The following is a 16027-nucleotide window of genomic DNA, read 5'->3' on the forward strand; positions in this document are numbered from 1 at the left end:
GGAAGGCCATGGCTTATGCTGTATTAGGAATTGCACTATGTGGTGGCAAGTTGTTTTTTGGGTTATGGCTTGCTTATTATCCTTGGCATTACTGTCTATATCTTGTATATGGTGGCAAGTGAGAGTAAAGGCTCTTAAGTTTTTGGTTGGGGTCCTTGGTCTTTGTTTTTTTGTATATATTTTCTTTATCTTAACTTCTTGTATATGGCTTGTAAACTTTGTTCTCCCATGAAAAAGGGAGACTTGCTAGATTGGTTGACCTATTTTTACCATGTGGAGGAATTTGATGTCTGATCTGAATTATCATTATGGTGGGTATGCGTGTGGAAGAGCATGACTTATGCTGTATTAGGAATTGCATTGTCTGGTGGCAAGTTGTTTTTTGGGTTATGGCTTGCTTATTATTTGGCATTATTGTCTATATCTTGTATATGGTGGTGAGAGAGTAAAGGATCTTAGCTTTTGGTTGGGGTCTTTGATCTTTGTGTTTGGTATATATTTTCTTAATCTTCACTTTCTTGTATATGGCTTGTAAATTTTCTTGTATATGGTTATGCGAAGCTAAATTTTTATGGAAGTAGTCAAGGCAACCCAGGATCCTCTGCAATAGGAGGGGTGAGAAGAGATAAAGGACATTATTGCTTTGTTTTCGGGTCTAGTGGGAGTGGGTGACTCCACTAGGGACAAATTGCTTGCTGTACTTCAAGGGGTACAAATTGCAAATGAATTGAATTTGGCAAACGTGGAGATTGAAGGGGATTCAGAGTTGGTGGTAGGTTGGCTGAATGAACCAGAGTCTGTAATATGGGTTTTTAGTAATGAGGTAAAGAGATTAAAATGGTTTTCTTGAAATATGAATTTGAGGATACAGTGGGTGAGGAGATTGGTGAATGTAATGGAAGATGCTTTAAATAAGCAAGGGGTGAACAGAAATCAGTTGTACTGGGCTCAACAGCTTAATTGTAATATGTAATTTTACTGTTTTTTGGGAGAGGCAGCACCTCATGCCTAAGGGTTTCTTGTACTGCCTATATTTTCTAAATTAATATAAGTTTATTTTACTCATAAAAAATTCTTTGTTCTTCACTGAAAAGGGAGACTCATTGGATGGGCCAACATTTTTTTGCCATGTGTAGTCATTTCTCTCTGATCTGAACCATCCATCTGGTTGAGGACCCTCTAGGTTGGCTATGTATAATAGCCCAATATTTCAGGATTTTCTTTTAAAATGCCTTAAAATAATTGCTTATTTTGGCCATGTGGCCAAGGGTTTTGAGCTGAAGCTTTCCCCTTGAGTATAGGGCAGTGGGAGGAACATGTGGGGTCCATTTGGGCATTCAACCATATTGTGATGTGGAAATTTTCTTTCTTCATTTAAAGTCCTTTACTAAATGATCCGAGTAGCACACGTACCCCTGGTCTTCATATTATTTTTATTTATATGTTTGTGTGGACCAGTCTTACTACAGGACTTACCTTTTTGAGAGAAGTAATAATTGTATTAGTTCTAAAAAAGTACAGGAGCCCATGTACACTGAGGATCTGTGCAGTGGGTTATGTACAACAGCATTATTGCCACTAAATAAGTTGGTGCTGCAACTTTTGTTCTAAAAGATGCAAGCGTTCTTCTCGCCTTGGATCATCTAGACAATTGCTAAAGGAAATAGAAGCCACATAACACCTCTGGAAATTGATTCTAAAGTCTCTGGAAAGTGAAAAAAAAAAACATATCAAGAGCCACCACCCAAAACACATCTGAGACCTTAAAGTGAATGAAAAGGTGGCTATGGGATTCAGCAATATCCTGGCGCAAAACACAGCTGGTATATTCAATCACCGTGTCTCTCAACAAGAGCCTATCAATGACGAGACAGTTTTCTGGGTGGCAGTCCAAGCCAGGGAAAAGATTTTAGAAGGGGTGGAGGGCTACCGGATGATGAGATAGGAAAAGGGGCAGCTGCTGGAGGGTTCAACTTGATGGAAAATGATCTGACTGATAACTGACCTACAGTACCCCAGGCCCATTATGTTCTGTATTGGTCAGGTTTTGGTTTGAACCTTTTGAGTCTTTGCAAAAGCTCCATGAGAGGTCCAATTTCCTAATTGTTAGGGACCTCCTGAAAATGGGGTCTAAAATGTGGTGCTGTCAAGAGTGTGCAATCAAGAAGAGGGAGGGGAAACCTGTCTTCAGGGGATTATTTCCACACCATAGGTGAAATGAGAAGCTGACTCTCGAGCCATTTCCAATCTAATACTCGTTCCCTTGAGGGAATTGGGGATTATATTTAGAATTCCTTACTATAGGGATTTTTAGAGTGAAATTGTACTTGATTCCAATTGCCATCTGAAGGGCGCCATGGAAATTGTATCTGTATAACTACAAGTAATTAAATGAAATTCTATTTTCAACTTTCAATAGGCAATGCTTCTTCGTTCAGTTGCATACAAAGATCAGTACATGCTTTTGCTGATTTACTTGCTCAAGATGAATATTTGGTAAGAATTTGTATTCGGGGTAAAAAGCAAAAAAAAAAAAAAAAGTCAAAGCTTCTTGTGTCAAAAGCTTATTTTAAATGCTAAAGTAATTTAGTTTTATTATCTATTATCTTATATTGTAATCCTGTATAGGTTTAGTTCTTGACATTTTCAGTTGATGTCTACAATTCTTTCATGTTTTTGAAGGTCTGTGAGGCACTCAGTGATAGAAAAAAACAACAAGACCTGTGGTGGTTAGAAGCCCTTCATTACATTGAGCAGAACAAGGATTCCTCAAATGAGTTGATTAGAAAGATAAGAGAGGCTGTCTCTGGGACTTTAAACAGTTCCAAGGCATCAAGATTAGCCTCAAGGTTAGTTCCAATTCTTTTCATATTACATTGTACTTATTTTCATGAATATGATCATGTATTCTTTCTGTTTCTTTTGGAAAGAACTAAGTTTTATTTAACTGACTGAGGAAAGTATGCTGTATATCATGTGCATTAGTACTTCATTTACTGAATGGTTATGGAATAATCGATAATCTCATAATTCTCATTACACTTATATATATTCTATGCTTTTGCAAAAACGTAATATATTTATTATGATTCGACCTGCCCTTGAGTTCTGTTAGTCTGATAACAACCAAGAAGAGAGAAGAAGAAAGAAGAAACAAAGAGAGAGAGAGAAAAGAGGAGGAAAGGAGAGAAGAAAAGTTTGGTTCGAATGAGAGAAAAATTACCTCTCCCATTCGGCCAGGCATGTTTTATATTACTAACATAATGGAAAGACACATATGCCCTTACTTAAGTGAGGGACACTAGTTCTAATATAATATTTAGATCAACAACCTCAACATAAGTATAAAGACAGAAATACCCCTACATACTCGACACTAACACTCCCCTTCAAGCTGGTGAGTATATATCATATAATCCCAGCTTGTTACATGTGTAGTCCACTCTTCCCTGACTCTACCCTTTAGTAAATAAGTCTGCCCACTGGTTCCTTGTGTTAACATATGTAGTGTCTATCACTCCATTCAGCACCTTCTCTCTCACAAAGTGACAATCAACCTCTATGTGCTTGGTTCTTTCATGAAACAATGGATTAGAAGAAATATGAATTGCAACCTGATTGTCGCAGTAGAGCTTCATTGGAGTGTTAACATTGTATCCTATCTCCTGTAGAAGGTTCCTTAGCCACACTAATTCACGAGTAGTATGTGCCATATCTCTATATTCTGCCTCTGCACTGCTTCTTGCCACGACTGTCTGCTTCTTATTTTTCCATGTCACTAGATTACCCCCAAGAAAAGTGCCATAGCCTGTGGTAGACCTCCTATCAGACATAGAACCGGCCTAGTCAGCATCAATATATCTTTCTATTTCAAGCTTTCCACCACTTTTGTATATCAAACCATGACCAGGAGCCCCTTTTAAATACCTCACAATTCTTAAAACCACATCCCAATGAGGAACCAGAGGTTTCTGCATGAACTACCTTACCACACTAACCGCAAATGAAATATTTGGCCGAGTAATGGTTAGGTAGTTCAGTTTACCTACAAGTCGCCGGTATCTGCCAGGGTCTTCAAACACTTCACCCATATCACTGTTCAGCTTAATATTTGTTTCCATGGGTATTTCAGCCGGTTTAGCACCTAACAAACCTGTTTCCTCCAGCAAATCAAGCACATATTTCATCTGACACAAATTAATACCATGCTTAGACCTTGCTACTTCTATCCCCAAGAAATATTTCAATTTACCAAAGTCCTTTGTTTGAAAATGTTATTGTAGAAAAGTCTTCAACCTGTCAATGCCCATTTTATCATCCCCGGTAATAACAATATCATCTACATACACCACTAATAGGATTTTTCCTACCCGAGAGTCATGACTGAAGACTGAATGATCAACTTGGCACTGTTTCATGCCAAACTTCTTTACCACCTCACTAAACCTACCAAACCATGCTCGAGGAGATTGTTTAAGCCCATAAGTAGCCTTCTTTAGTCTGCATACCTTACCATCCTCCCCCTGAGCAACAAACCCAGGTGGTTGCTCCATATAGACCTCCTCGAGCAAATCACCATGCAAGAAAGCATTCTTGATATCAAGCTGATAGAGGGGCCAATCATATATAGCAGTAAGAGAGACCACAACACAAACCAAACCTATCTTAGCAATTGGGGAGGTCTCTGTGTAGTCAATACCATAGGTTTGGGAGTACCCTTTTGCAACCAATTTAGCTTTCAGGCACTCTACACTACCATCAGGTAAATACTTAACTGTATAAACCCACTTACAACCGACAGCCTGCTTCCCAGGAGGAAGAGTGGTGAGGTCCCAAGTATGGTTATGAGTTAGAGATGAGAGTTTTTCTTCCATTGCACGACACCATCCTGGAGAGGCAAGGGCTTCCTGGACATCTTTAGGGATAACGACTGAGGATAACAAAGAGATAAACTGACGATGGGAAGCAAAAAGGTGAGTGAGTGAAACATAATTAGAAATAGGATGAAGGGTACAAGTGCATTTACCCTTCCACAAGGCAATGTGAAGATCAAGATCAGATACTGGGTTTGGGGCTGGTGTGGAGACAACTGCCGGATCTGTCGACGTTGATGGAGCTGGAGGAGTAGCAGCCGGTACATGTGGGCGATGTGTTTACACTTGACGGATAGGTGGCCATTCAATAGGTGGTGGCACTGGAGGCAAAGACATGGTCACAGCTAGAACAAGGGGAACGAAATCTGCAACAGAATCTTATGGGAATTGCCAAGGAAGATGCACTTAATGGATCGTGCATCTAACTTGTCCTTCCTGGGGCCTAGATTATGGACGAAGCAGACACACCCAAAAACCTGAGGAGAAAGAGGAAACGAAGACAAGGTGGGAAACAAGCTAGTGAATGGGGAATGACCATCAAGGATAGACGTGCACATGCGATTAATCAAGAAGCAATAAGTAAGCACCGTGTCACTCCAAAAGGGTTTGGGAACATTCATGTGATGCATGGGGTACCGAGCTGTTTCCAAAAGATGACGATTCTTTCTCTCAGCCACTCCATTTTGTTGTGGGGTGTAGGTACATGAGGTCTGATGTATAATGTCATGTTGGTCTAAGTATTCTTGAAATGTTGAAGAGAAATATTCACGGCCATTATCGGAACGAAAAATCGAGTCCCAACAGCCACACCAAAAATCGAGTCACATCAAGTTGTTCTCTCTGTTGTTGCTGAATTTTGACATCAGAAGTGAAGGGGTGATAAACATTCAACTCATTACGAATGTCTCTCATACTAGCATAGTACTCCTCAAGACTCTGACTGCCCTGTTACAGATTAAAGTATTCCTGATACAGCTGATATACTCTGGTTGTATTGTGTTGGCCAGAATACAACTTTGGCAGTGTCAAGAAACATGAAATTTATACTAATCTTGGGTTCCATACTGTTCCATAACCACGTGATAATCTGTGCATCCTCTTGTTCCCAGTCATCATACTCATGAGAATTAGTGGAGGGTTTCTCCTCCCTTATGTGTTTCACTGTCTTCTTTGCCTTTAGAAAAACTTCTACAGATTTAGCCCAAGGTACATAATTCTCTCCATTCAGTTTAATGGAGGTCATTTTAACATTCAGGTATCAGTAGGTATCATGACATTAGATTTGCTACCACTGCTATCTCCCATTGTTGAATTTTGTTATTACTGAATTCGGCACACTGCACATTACTTGATCACATTGATCACACTGGTTTCAGCACTTGTTATTGCTGAAGATTGCACTCGTTACACCACAAACCCTACCCCACGACTACCTGAAATCTCACCACACTATATGAGGACCACTCCCCCTTCGAATCACACTAAAAAACAGCATAAACCCTAGCACACCACAGTCTGAAATCCAACCATACGATCTGAAACATACTTCCTAGACTGAGTGCGTAGAAAACAGAAATCTGGGCAGATCCGAGTTGCTTAGTTGTGCTCTGATACCATATTATGATTCGGCCTGCCCTTGTGTTCTGTTGGTCTGATTACAGCCAAGAAGAGAGAAGAAGAAAGAAGAAAGAAAGAGAGGGAAAAGGGGAGGAAAGGAGAGAAGAAATGTGAGAGAAAAATTACCTCTCCCGTTTGGCCGGACATGTTTTATATTACTAACATAATGGAAAAGTCACATGTGCCTTACTTAAATGAGGGACACTAGTTCTAATATAATATTACAGATCAGCAACCTCAACATAAGTATAAAGACAGAAATACCCCTACATACTTGACACTAACAATATTGCAAGATAACTATAGAATTTTGTTGGCATCTAGTATGATTGGATGGAAATATTAACCTATTTGAAGCCAAATCATTGCCAATAGATTGCAACAATCATCCATCTGACAAATTCCTTCAGAATAACATTATTCTGTAATACGAAAGAAACTTAATCACATGGTTTGAGTGCCAATAAGGAAAGAAAGAAATAATTGCCATATAACAGAAAATAATCAAGCCAGTTGCTTGTGATTGCTCAAGCTCAATTAAGATGCAAGTGGTATTATACTATTTTTTGCTGGCCTAACAATGTCACTATCACGCTCACTAAGTAAGTTTTATGGTTACAAGAATTATAAAGGACCCATCTTCTGAAAAAATGCAAAATACAAATTATTATGGCTCCATTGTGAACAGTAATAACCAAACACACTTATGTGTCTTACAAGTTACAAATAATAGAAAATAGCAAATACAGTGCATTGTAAAATATAATATTCGTAAAATCATCTCTTTGTACCTTTGGGAGTATATAAATAAGCTCTTAAAGGACTAAAAGGGACAATTTTATGTCTCCGACAGTTTTGTCTGACAGTAGTAAACATGTTATTGGTCCTACATTTCTAAGATCCAGAGCACGTGATCGATATATCATAGGATAAAGAGCATCATTTTGGAAGAAAAAAACTTGAACATCTCATTCCAATTCCTAAATTTTAATAATTTCTTTTTTAGGGGACATAGACCAGATTCGCTGATATATGCCTGTGTTAGCTATTCAGAAAATTTCTTCTCAAGATTGGACAGATGGGCTCTTTATTTGGTATTGTTTCTTAATCTCTCTATATATTTTTATCAATATTTTCTTTTCATACTTTATTTATTTTTTGATTGTTTTGAACTTTTGATGAACTTTGGCTTGGAGTCAAGGCAACCCCTCCCTTTTCAGTATTTGTTTGAGGCATCTCAAATAAAAATGGAATGCAGAAAATGAGGAGTTAACTCTTTTTTTTTTTTCTTGTGTTATCCATTTTCTTTTGGGTGTGGATGGGGGGAGGCATTGGTTTTTAGGGCTGCTTGCCTTGCTGCAAGCCTGCAACGATACCACTGTAAGGGCTTCTCGCCTACCAAAGTACCGTGGACTTTGGGGGCTTGCACTATAGTCTTTAAATTGTGCTCTAGAATCAGTGATTTGAAATTCTTAGCTGTATAGCCATGTCTGTGGCTATAACTGTTATTTCTATTTCCATCCAGTTAGTAATCTATGATACCCAGATATGTTACATGCCTAGCATACCAGTGTCATAAGTATTGGATATGATATCAGATACTGCATGGATACTTCTAGATGTATTCTGTGGCATTAAGACTTAAAATATGTAAAGTGGTATATTTTAACAAACTATACTACAATAATATTTGCATGTGTCAGAAATTTAATTAAATGTGGCATGACATAAGTCTTGAGACATGACATTTAGCTTCAAAAATTAGATAGAAACATATGATAGAAGCATATTACATGGGATAACCATACTCGTATCCGTGTTCAGAATTTTAGGAAATGGAGAGTTGGATTCCTGTTTCCAACATTAGTGTCTATGTCCGTGTCTGTGCCCATATCCATTTCTGGGCATCATAGGTAGTGATTCATGATTTCTTTTAAATGCAACTTAGTTTTGCTTGTAGTTGTGTTTATTTTTGCATTTGATTCTCAATGCAGGTTTCGAAGCATAGATGGATTAAAGTATCTAATCCAGGGTGGCCTGGACTCCTTGGAAACTTCTAGGCAAGCAGTACTTGAACGACTTTTAGAAGTTGACCAGACAATGGAAAGACCAAGAGATGAGGATATAGAACGAGTACGATACTGCCCAAAATGTGTCAATGGTGATGGTCCTCTATGTGTTCTCTGTGAACTGGATGAGTTATTTCAGGTCAACTAATTTGTTCTTAATCTTGATGTTTGACTGTTATAAGTGATGCTTGAATATTCTCTTCATGTTCCCATCGTTCTTTCTTCAGGTATATGAGGCAAGGTTATTTCGTCTTACAAGGGGAGATGATGGAGGCATGATTGCATCTGCTGAGGAAGCAGTAGATTTGCAAAAGAAAATTTCTGCACGGAACCAATTCTATATGTCTTTGTCACGTCCGGATAAAGGTTCAGCTTCATCCAATGTTGGAAATGAAGAGGATAAAAGGAAGAGGGATGTCAGGGCAAAAGTAGTAGTAAGTTCCTGCCCTTACAGTCAAATGGTACTTTGAACTATAGATATTACTTCATCAAATTGTTTAAGCATTTAGTGATGAAATCTGAAGTACCACTTGGTTGGTTATGAGCAGTTTCCCAATGGTGTAAATTTAGCGTTCTGATACCCGTTACTTGGTGGATTGAGTCTCACCATTCAGTGGATCCTTTTACAGAGATGAAGTACACCAAGAAGTAAACCTGATTGGATGACTCTGATAATCTATTCTGTTGTGTTTCTTGTGAATGGTTCAAATAAGTTCAATAAAATTCCCATCTTTTATTCATTTCAGTTTTATTTTACAAGCTTGGGTTAGCTTTTGGACAATATTTTTTTGGTAATATTGTAAGCTTTATTGATTATGAATAGTAAAAGACTGCTACGTCATTCCAAATATTCTAATAAAATCACTTTTCCATTGATAAAAAAAAGTAGAAGAATGCTATGTAAAATGGCTATTGCCCCTCATATTAGGCTAGTCCCTACTACTTAATCTCTTGCATATTCTTTTATAAACAACATTAATTGGTTACCCGTAAAATAGATCTTCCCTGTTTAACCCTTCCTCTGCTAAAGAATTGACAATGCCATTTGCTGATCTGTTTACCCAAATAAATTTAGTAACTGGTTCCATTGGTAGATGTTTAACTTCCCTCAATGTTTACTGGTGTTGTAGTGTTCCTTGTTTATCATTCTTCAATTCAGTCAACCCACCAAAACCTTGGAATCCTCTATAGGGCCCAAAAAGTGAACTAGAGTTGTCTCATAGTTCTAAGTAGACTTCCTATTCCTGAATTGCCAGGACTTGACTAAAAATGCCTGTGAGGAATGAGGTTGTGAAGCGAAGGATCTGAAAACATTTTTAGTCGTGATGGTTGCCATTTCTGCAATCATAAGAGGCAATTGTTTTCTATGGCTATACCAATCAAAAAAATAAATTTATGTGGTTATTAGTTTATTAATTGTACTATTTACCAGGAGGGTGGGGAATAATGCAGGAAGAAAGAAATGTGGTGCATATCAGCATATGGGAAGAATTTTGAAGCTCTAAGGATAGAATTCTCAACCTTCCTACCATTGGTGACATAGGTTCTACGGAAGCTGAAGTGAGAACTGTCCTAGTGGGAACCCACATTGCAAGACATCTTAGATTACCCTTTTTAGCTATCGAAGGTGATTCAGCCAATGCAATCAGATGGAGCCGAAGAGTTGGTACTAGGTAGTGGACCCTGGAGAGTAGCATATCTTTTGAATGAAATGAGAGAATTAACAATTGGAAGAGCTTAGATTAGTTTTTTTTTTTGAGCCCCAAAATTTACTCCCAGTGGAGGGGTGGCCACCGAAATTTTATTAATATGAAGAAAAATGTGGAGGGGGGGACGTGAAACCTTACCCCTCACTCTATACAAAGGGAGCTTGGCTCATATAAACATTAAGCGCCCAGGCAACCTAAAATCAATGAATTCTCAAAAAAGGAAGACCTAAACCATCTGCTGTAATCAAGTGTTGTACGTGGGAAGGAAGTGTATCTATGCAATCATAAACAGTTTTCTGAGACTCTAAGCATTCAAGCTTCGCAAGAGCATCTGTCAGTTGGTTAGCCTCCTTGTAAATATGGACACAAAAGAATTTCAATCCATTCCTAAGCTCCTGAACCTGAGACAACCAAAACCAAAGTTTCCAAGGGGCTGTACAAGTACCATTGAGAATATCAATCAGAAGTTTGGAATCTGATTCCACCATTATCTTCTGTAGATTAAGAGCAACCGCTAGGTGTAAGCCATCTAGCAAAGCCATAGTCTTTGCGACTAAATTGGAGTCTGAACCATAGGTGTTAGAGAAAGCACTAATGAAACCATTTCTTCCATCTCTGATGATACCCCCTCCACCACATGGGCCAGGATTTCCTCTAGAAGCACCATCAACATTCAACCTGAAGTAACCCTCCAGAACTGGTAATAAATGCACCACCTTGATGTACCTATTCTTAATTGGGTGAATTCGCAACCCCAAACCCTATAAAGAGAGTTGTTGAGTCTATGGGTGAGATGTAGAGGAGAGGATACCTCATGAATCCATCGCACAATTAACCAAATCACCATATTAGAGCATCTGAATTTATTTTCCATTTTGCGCCTGTTTCTTTCCTTCCAGATTTCCTAGACTGCAAAACAAGCAATCAACCCTATTGTAACAATCCATTGTTTTTTTCTTGAGGAGAGGAGTTCCTTAATACTCTCATTACCCTTGAAGGGAAGCCCAAACAATCTGCTAAAGAAAAGCCAAACTTTTCGAGGTAGATAGCCATGCACTAGAAAATGATTAACATTCTCTTCTGAGTGATCACGGCAGCAGATACATCTGGATACAAAAGGGATCCCCAACTCCTTTATATTATAGTCCACCCCTACCTTCCCCACCATAAGTTTCCAGAAAAAGAGGCTTATCTTGGTGGGCACTAGAGCATTCCAAACTTTCTTGTACCAATCTACCGTAGGATGAGCATCCCTATAAAAGGACCAAGCCGTTTTAACAGAGAACTCTCCTTTCGTTTAAGGAAGCCAAACTATTGTCTTGGCTGTTAAAAAGCTTCACACCTGACCTCTGAATCTGTCGGGGAGCCTCATCCTCAAGAAACCCCCTAACCTGATCTAGACTCCAAATTCCTGCCTCATCAACAACATCACAAACTCTCAACTGCAAATTAAGACCATCTAGCTGAATGGCTTTCTCAATTAAAGGACATCCATGGTCCAATTATCCAACTAGAAGCTGATTTCGCCCCTTCCCACTAACCACCTCGAGAGAAGGACTAAATCACCCCTTAGTTCAATGTTCACCTTCCAGGTACGAGAAGTATAGCACGGAGGGATGGCTGTATAGAAATGACCAACCTTCAACACCTTGGCTTTGAAAATTTCTGCCCACAACGAATTTTGGAACAACACTCGCCACAAAGCTTTCAACCTGAGTGCTTTTTGGACATCAGATATGATTTTAATGTGTAGTCCACCTTCAGAAAAAGGTCTCACAATTTTCCTCCAAGCTATCCAATGGTGATGACTACCTGTCTCCAAATTAGACCAAAGGAATCCTTTCATCAGCTGATCTAGGCGTTTGATAACCTTCTTGGGAGTTGCAACTACCGACATCAAATATATTGGAATACTGCTTAACACATGTCTAATTATGACCAACTTACCTCCCGATGAAATCATTTTCCCTTTCCAACCCGAAATTTTTGCTGCTACTTTCTGCACAATCTCAAATGCTTATGCTTTCACTCGGCCCTTACCAATGGGGATCCCAAGGTAGGTGAAGGGGAGAAACTTATGCACGTAGCCCGTGACTGATGTTATGATTTGGATTCCGCTGCGAGAGGCTTTTGTTGAAGTGAAACAACAACTCTTCGCCTTGTTCACCAATTGACCCGAACATTGCTCGTACCTTCGGATTATTGACATCACTTTCTCTAACACCTGCTTGGACCCTCTTGTGAAGATAATGGTGTCATCAACATAGAGGCTGTAGGTGATAGGAGGGCAGCCCCTGTGAGTCACATAAGCATTTGCAGGATACTGTACGCCTAGCTTGGACTCTGCTTAGTACCTCCTCTACAATGATAAACAAATATGGCGAAAGGGGATCCCCTTGCCGCAAGCCTCTGGTGGACTGAAAAAATCCTGTGACTCCTCCATTCCAAAGAACTGAAAACCAACAATTCACAACCATTTTTCTAATCAAATCAATCCAATGTTCACTAAAACCGAACCGTCTTAGGACTTTGAAGAGGAAGTCCCAATTCAGCTGATCGTAAGCTTTGGCCATATCCAGTTTCAGCACAACATTTCCCCCCCACAACCTTTCTATGAATATCAGTTATCACTCCTGTACCAAAGCTACATTATCCATGATGTTTCACCCCTGAATAAAAGCACCTTGCTCTAGTGAAATTAACTTAAGGTAAAATACCCGTCAGTCTTTTTGTAAAGATCTTTGCAATAAGTTTGTAGTAGAAATTACCTAAGTTGATGGGACAAAAACTTGTGAAACTCTCAGGGACCTTGCATTTTGGTATCAAAGAAATAAAGGAGGAAGTGTAACTCACTGGAAGCTGGCCACCATTAAAAAAGAGCTGGACAACCCCTACCACATCTGCTCCAAAAATGTCCCAGCACGAGACAAAAAAATGTCCTGTAAACCATTCGGCCCTGGTGCATTGTCTTTGTCCATGGCATGGACCACCTCTTTAATTTTTGTCTCAGAAGGTACGACCAAAAGATTGGCATTGTCTTCCTGATTAACCACACACAGAATGATATCCAACAATTCCTCATCACCAACTGCTCCTTCCTCTAAGAGAACACTACAAAAAAAATTTACAACACCTTGTTTTAACTCCTCTGGGTCAGAAATCCAATCACCTATGGAATTTTTAATCTTGCTAACTCTGCTCCGCATTCGGTTCAGCTTAATAGACATATGAAAAAAATTTGAGTTTCTATCCCCCTCTTTCAACCATTTAATTCTCGATTTCTACCTCTAGAAAATTTCCTCCTGTTCGTGAACTTCATGAAGTTTCTTCCTCTCCTCCCTTAACTCCGTGAGGCTAGCTGCAGAGTTCATCTGTAAGTGATTCAATTCAGCCTGTTGGACCCTGTGTTTTGCCTCCTTGATAGCTTGATGAACATTCCCAAAGACCTCCCAGCTCCATTGCTTGAGAAATAAACTCATCAATGGGTTGGCGTAAACCTCCTTAGTTCAACAGCCCCTGACCATCGTTTGAAAAGAGTGATGAGAGAGCCACATCTACTGAAATCGGAAAGGTTTAGGACCTGTCTCTCTTTTCTCCTCCACAGTAAAAACTAGAGGGTAGTGGTCTAAACAGGTGCGATTAAGATGAGTCACAGGCTTCAAAGGAAAGGATTGCGCCCAGCTTGAGTTAACCAGAACTCGATCTAGACGAGCCCAAACACAATCTAAGCCCTCTCTGTTATTGCACCAAGTAAATCGGCTTCTAGAGAAACCCAAATCAACCAGTCCTACATCATTTATTAGATCCGCAAAATCCTCTATTGCAGACACATAAGGATTTCTTCCCCCCACTTTCTCCTTTGTACAAGTAAACACATTAAAATCTCTAGCTAACAACCAAGGTTCATAAATACTAGAGGCTAAGTTCCGAATTCTGTCCCAAAGAGACATTCTTTCTAGCCGATCACATTTGGCATAAACCACAGAAAGAATGAAACTATCATTGGTAGTGGTGGTGACTTTCACCGTTAGGATTTGATCACAATCATCAATCAACTGTACAGAGAAAAGACTATTCCAAAAAATAACAATTTTGCTATTGATATTCACCATAAAACTAGTCATATTGAGTCTCCTAGAAATCTGGGAAGTCTATCATCCCCAATCATGGGTTCAGAAACTGTTACTACCCCTAACTTATGCAATTTACAAAGTTTTTTCAGATAAGTGATAGAGGGATCATTTGCAATTTGGTAACTGGTCTGTTCTCACTCTGAACATATTTTTTTCGAGGCCTTTTCTTGCGAACCACCTGTGTCCAAGTCACTTCCACTTCTAGCCCGATTTCATCCTTAGATAAGGCGCAAGAAGAATTTTGAGCTCTCTCAGTAATTTTATCGAGCAGCTCGACATCAGAACTGAGGCCAGTGTTGTACCCCCTACGAGAAAGTCTCTCGTCCAATTCCAACTTGGATTGTTGCAGCTCCTCCAGACTCCAGATCCTGTCAGGTTTCCTAGACGAGAAAGAAATCGTCTCCAGATCGACTGGCCGAACAAGCTTCAAAATGATATCATCTTTAGAAGCAAAAGACATCTGCACCCCCTCTACAGGTAATGTCAACTGTTCTGGAATTTCAGTTTGCTGATCCTGGATCTCTTCTGTATATGTGTTTTCTATCACTACAGCTTCTGGTACCGGTGCTAGGGTTCTTCGAACCTCCTGGTAAACCTGCTTCACAGTTTGTATTTTTCTGGGTGCTTCAGGATTACCAGGCATTTTAGCTGAAGTAGGTTTAGACTTGGCGACTTCTCCCTCAGATTTTGAATTTCTCTTCAGTTTTAGTTTGCATTCCCCCCTCACCATGACCATATTTGAAGCAGAAGGTGCAATATTTGGGGAGGTTCTCATAAACAAATTTCTACCAGAAACCTTACTTGTCGAGCCCAACCCAAACACGACTAGGGTTTTCTTTCAACAGATCCACCTCCATGCAAACCCTAGCTGCGGTTGTTCTGGTCAAACGAGTAGTAGCCGGATCAACTTTTAGCACCCTTCCTGCTACCTACACAATTGATCACAGGTACTTGTCATTGTACAAATTAATTGGCGACATTGGTAGAGAAATCCAAAGAGGAACCACTGACGGTTCCCAACCTAACTCCTCACTTTCAAATCTGAGAAGCACATGTCTCGGATGTAATGTAGTGACCACAATGGATTTTTGGAGTCTAAAAGTACCTACCAGAAATTCCCTGATCTCCGCTAGGGAAGGACGACCATATGAACATTTTCCAACCAAAGCAAATTGGAGAGGGGAGAGAGATCTCTCAATATCTTCTTCTGAGAACAGCACCGCCGGTTCTCCCCATTTGATCGAAGGTACTTTCAAAGGAATATCCACCGCCGATGGATCAAGAACAGCAAGAAAAGGATTCGCGACAGCAGCAACCACCAAGGCAAAGGAAGGAGCACCTCGAGAATCCCCAGGCAGCTCCCCCATTTTGTTGAGAATTCCCAGATCAGCCTCCAAATCCCACAAAACTCTAGTTTAGTCAAATCTAGGGTGGGGAGGGTCTTTTTGTAGGGTGTTAGTTCTTATCTCATTTAATATTTTGTTTAGGAATGGGCCGCTTGTTCATATTTTGTGCATTCTTGTACATCCATCCGTATACATCTCTTAATCTCTTATTCTCTTATTCTTTTTTTGTGAATTGATATATTATTCTTAGTTATCTCTTTGAAAAAAAGAAGAATAATG

General features: G+C 39.5%; 1 protein-coding gene across 1 annotated transcript in view; it reads left to right on the forward strand.

The window, feature by feature from the left end:
• LOC148867997 (RING-finger, DEAD-like helicase, PHD and SNF2 domain-containing protein) overlaps positions 1 to 16027 on the forward strand; it is a 105115-nt gene that overhangs the window by 45346 nt on the left and 43742 nt on the right. The window contains exons 11-13 of the mRNA XM_088973860.1: positions 2683 to 2849; positions 8486 to 8699; positions 8788 to 8994. Coding sequence (XP_088829986.1) covers positions 2683 to 2849; positions 8486 to 8699; positions 8788 to 8994 — 588 coding nt within the window. The remainder of the gene's footprint in view (positions 1 to 2682; positions 2850 to 8485; positions 8700 to 8787; positions 8995 to 16027) is intronic.

Source organism: Nelumbo lutea, chromosome 2 (genome assembly GCF_056320005.1).
Source record: "Nelumbo lutea isolate HS-2025 chromosome 2, American lotus-T2T, whole genome shotgun sequence".
Taxonomy (NCBI): Eukaryota; Viridiplantae; Streptophyta; class Magnoliopsida; order Proteales; family Nelumbonaceae; genus Nelumbo; species Nelumbo lutea.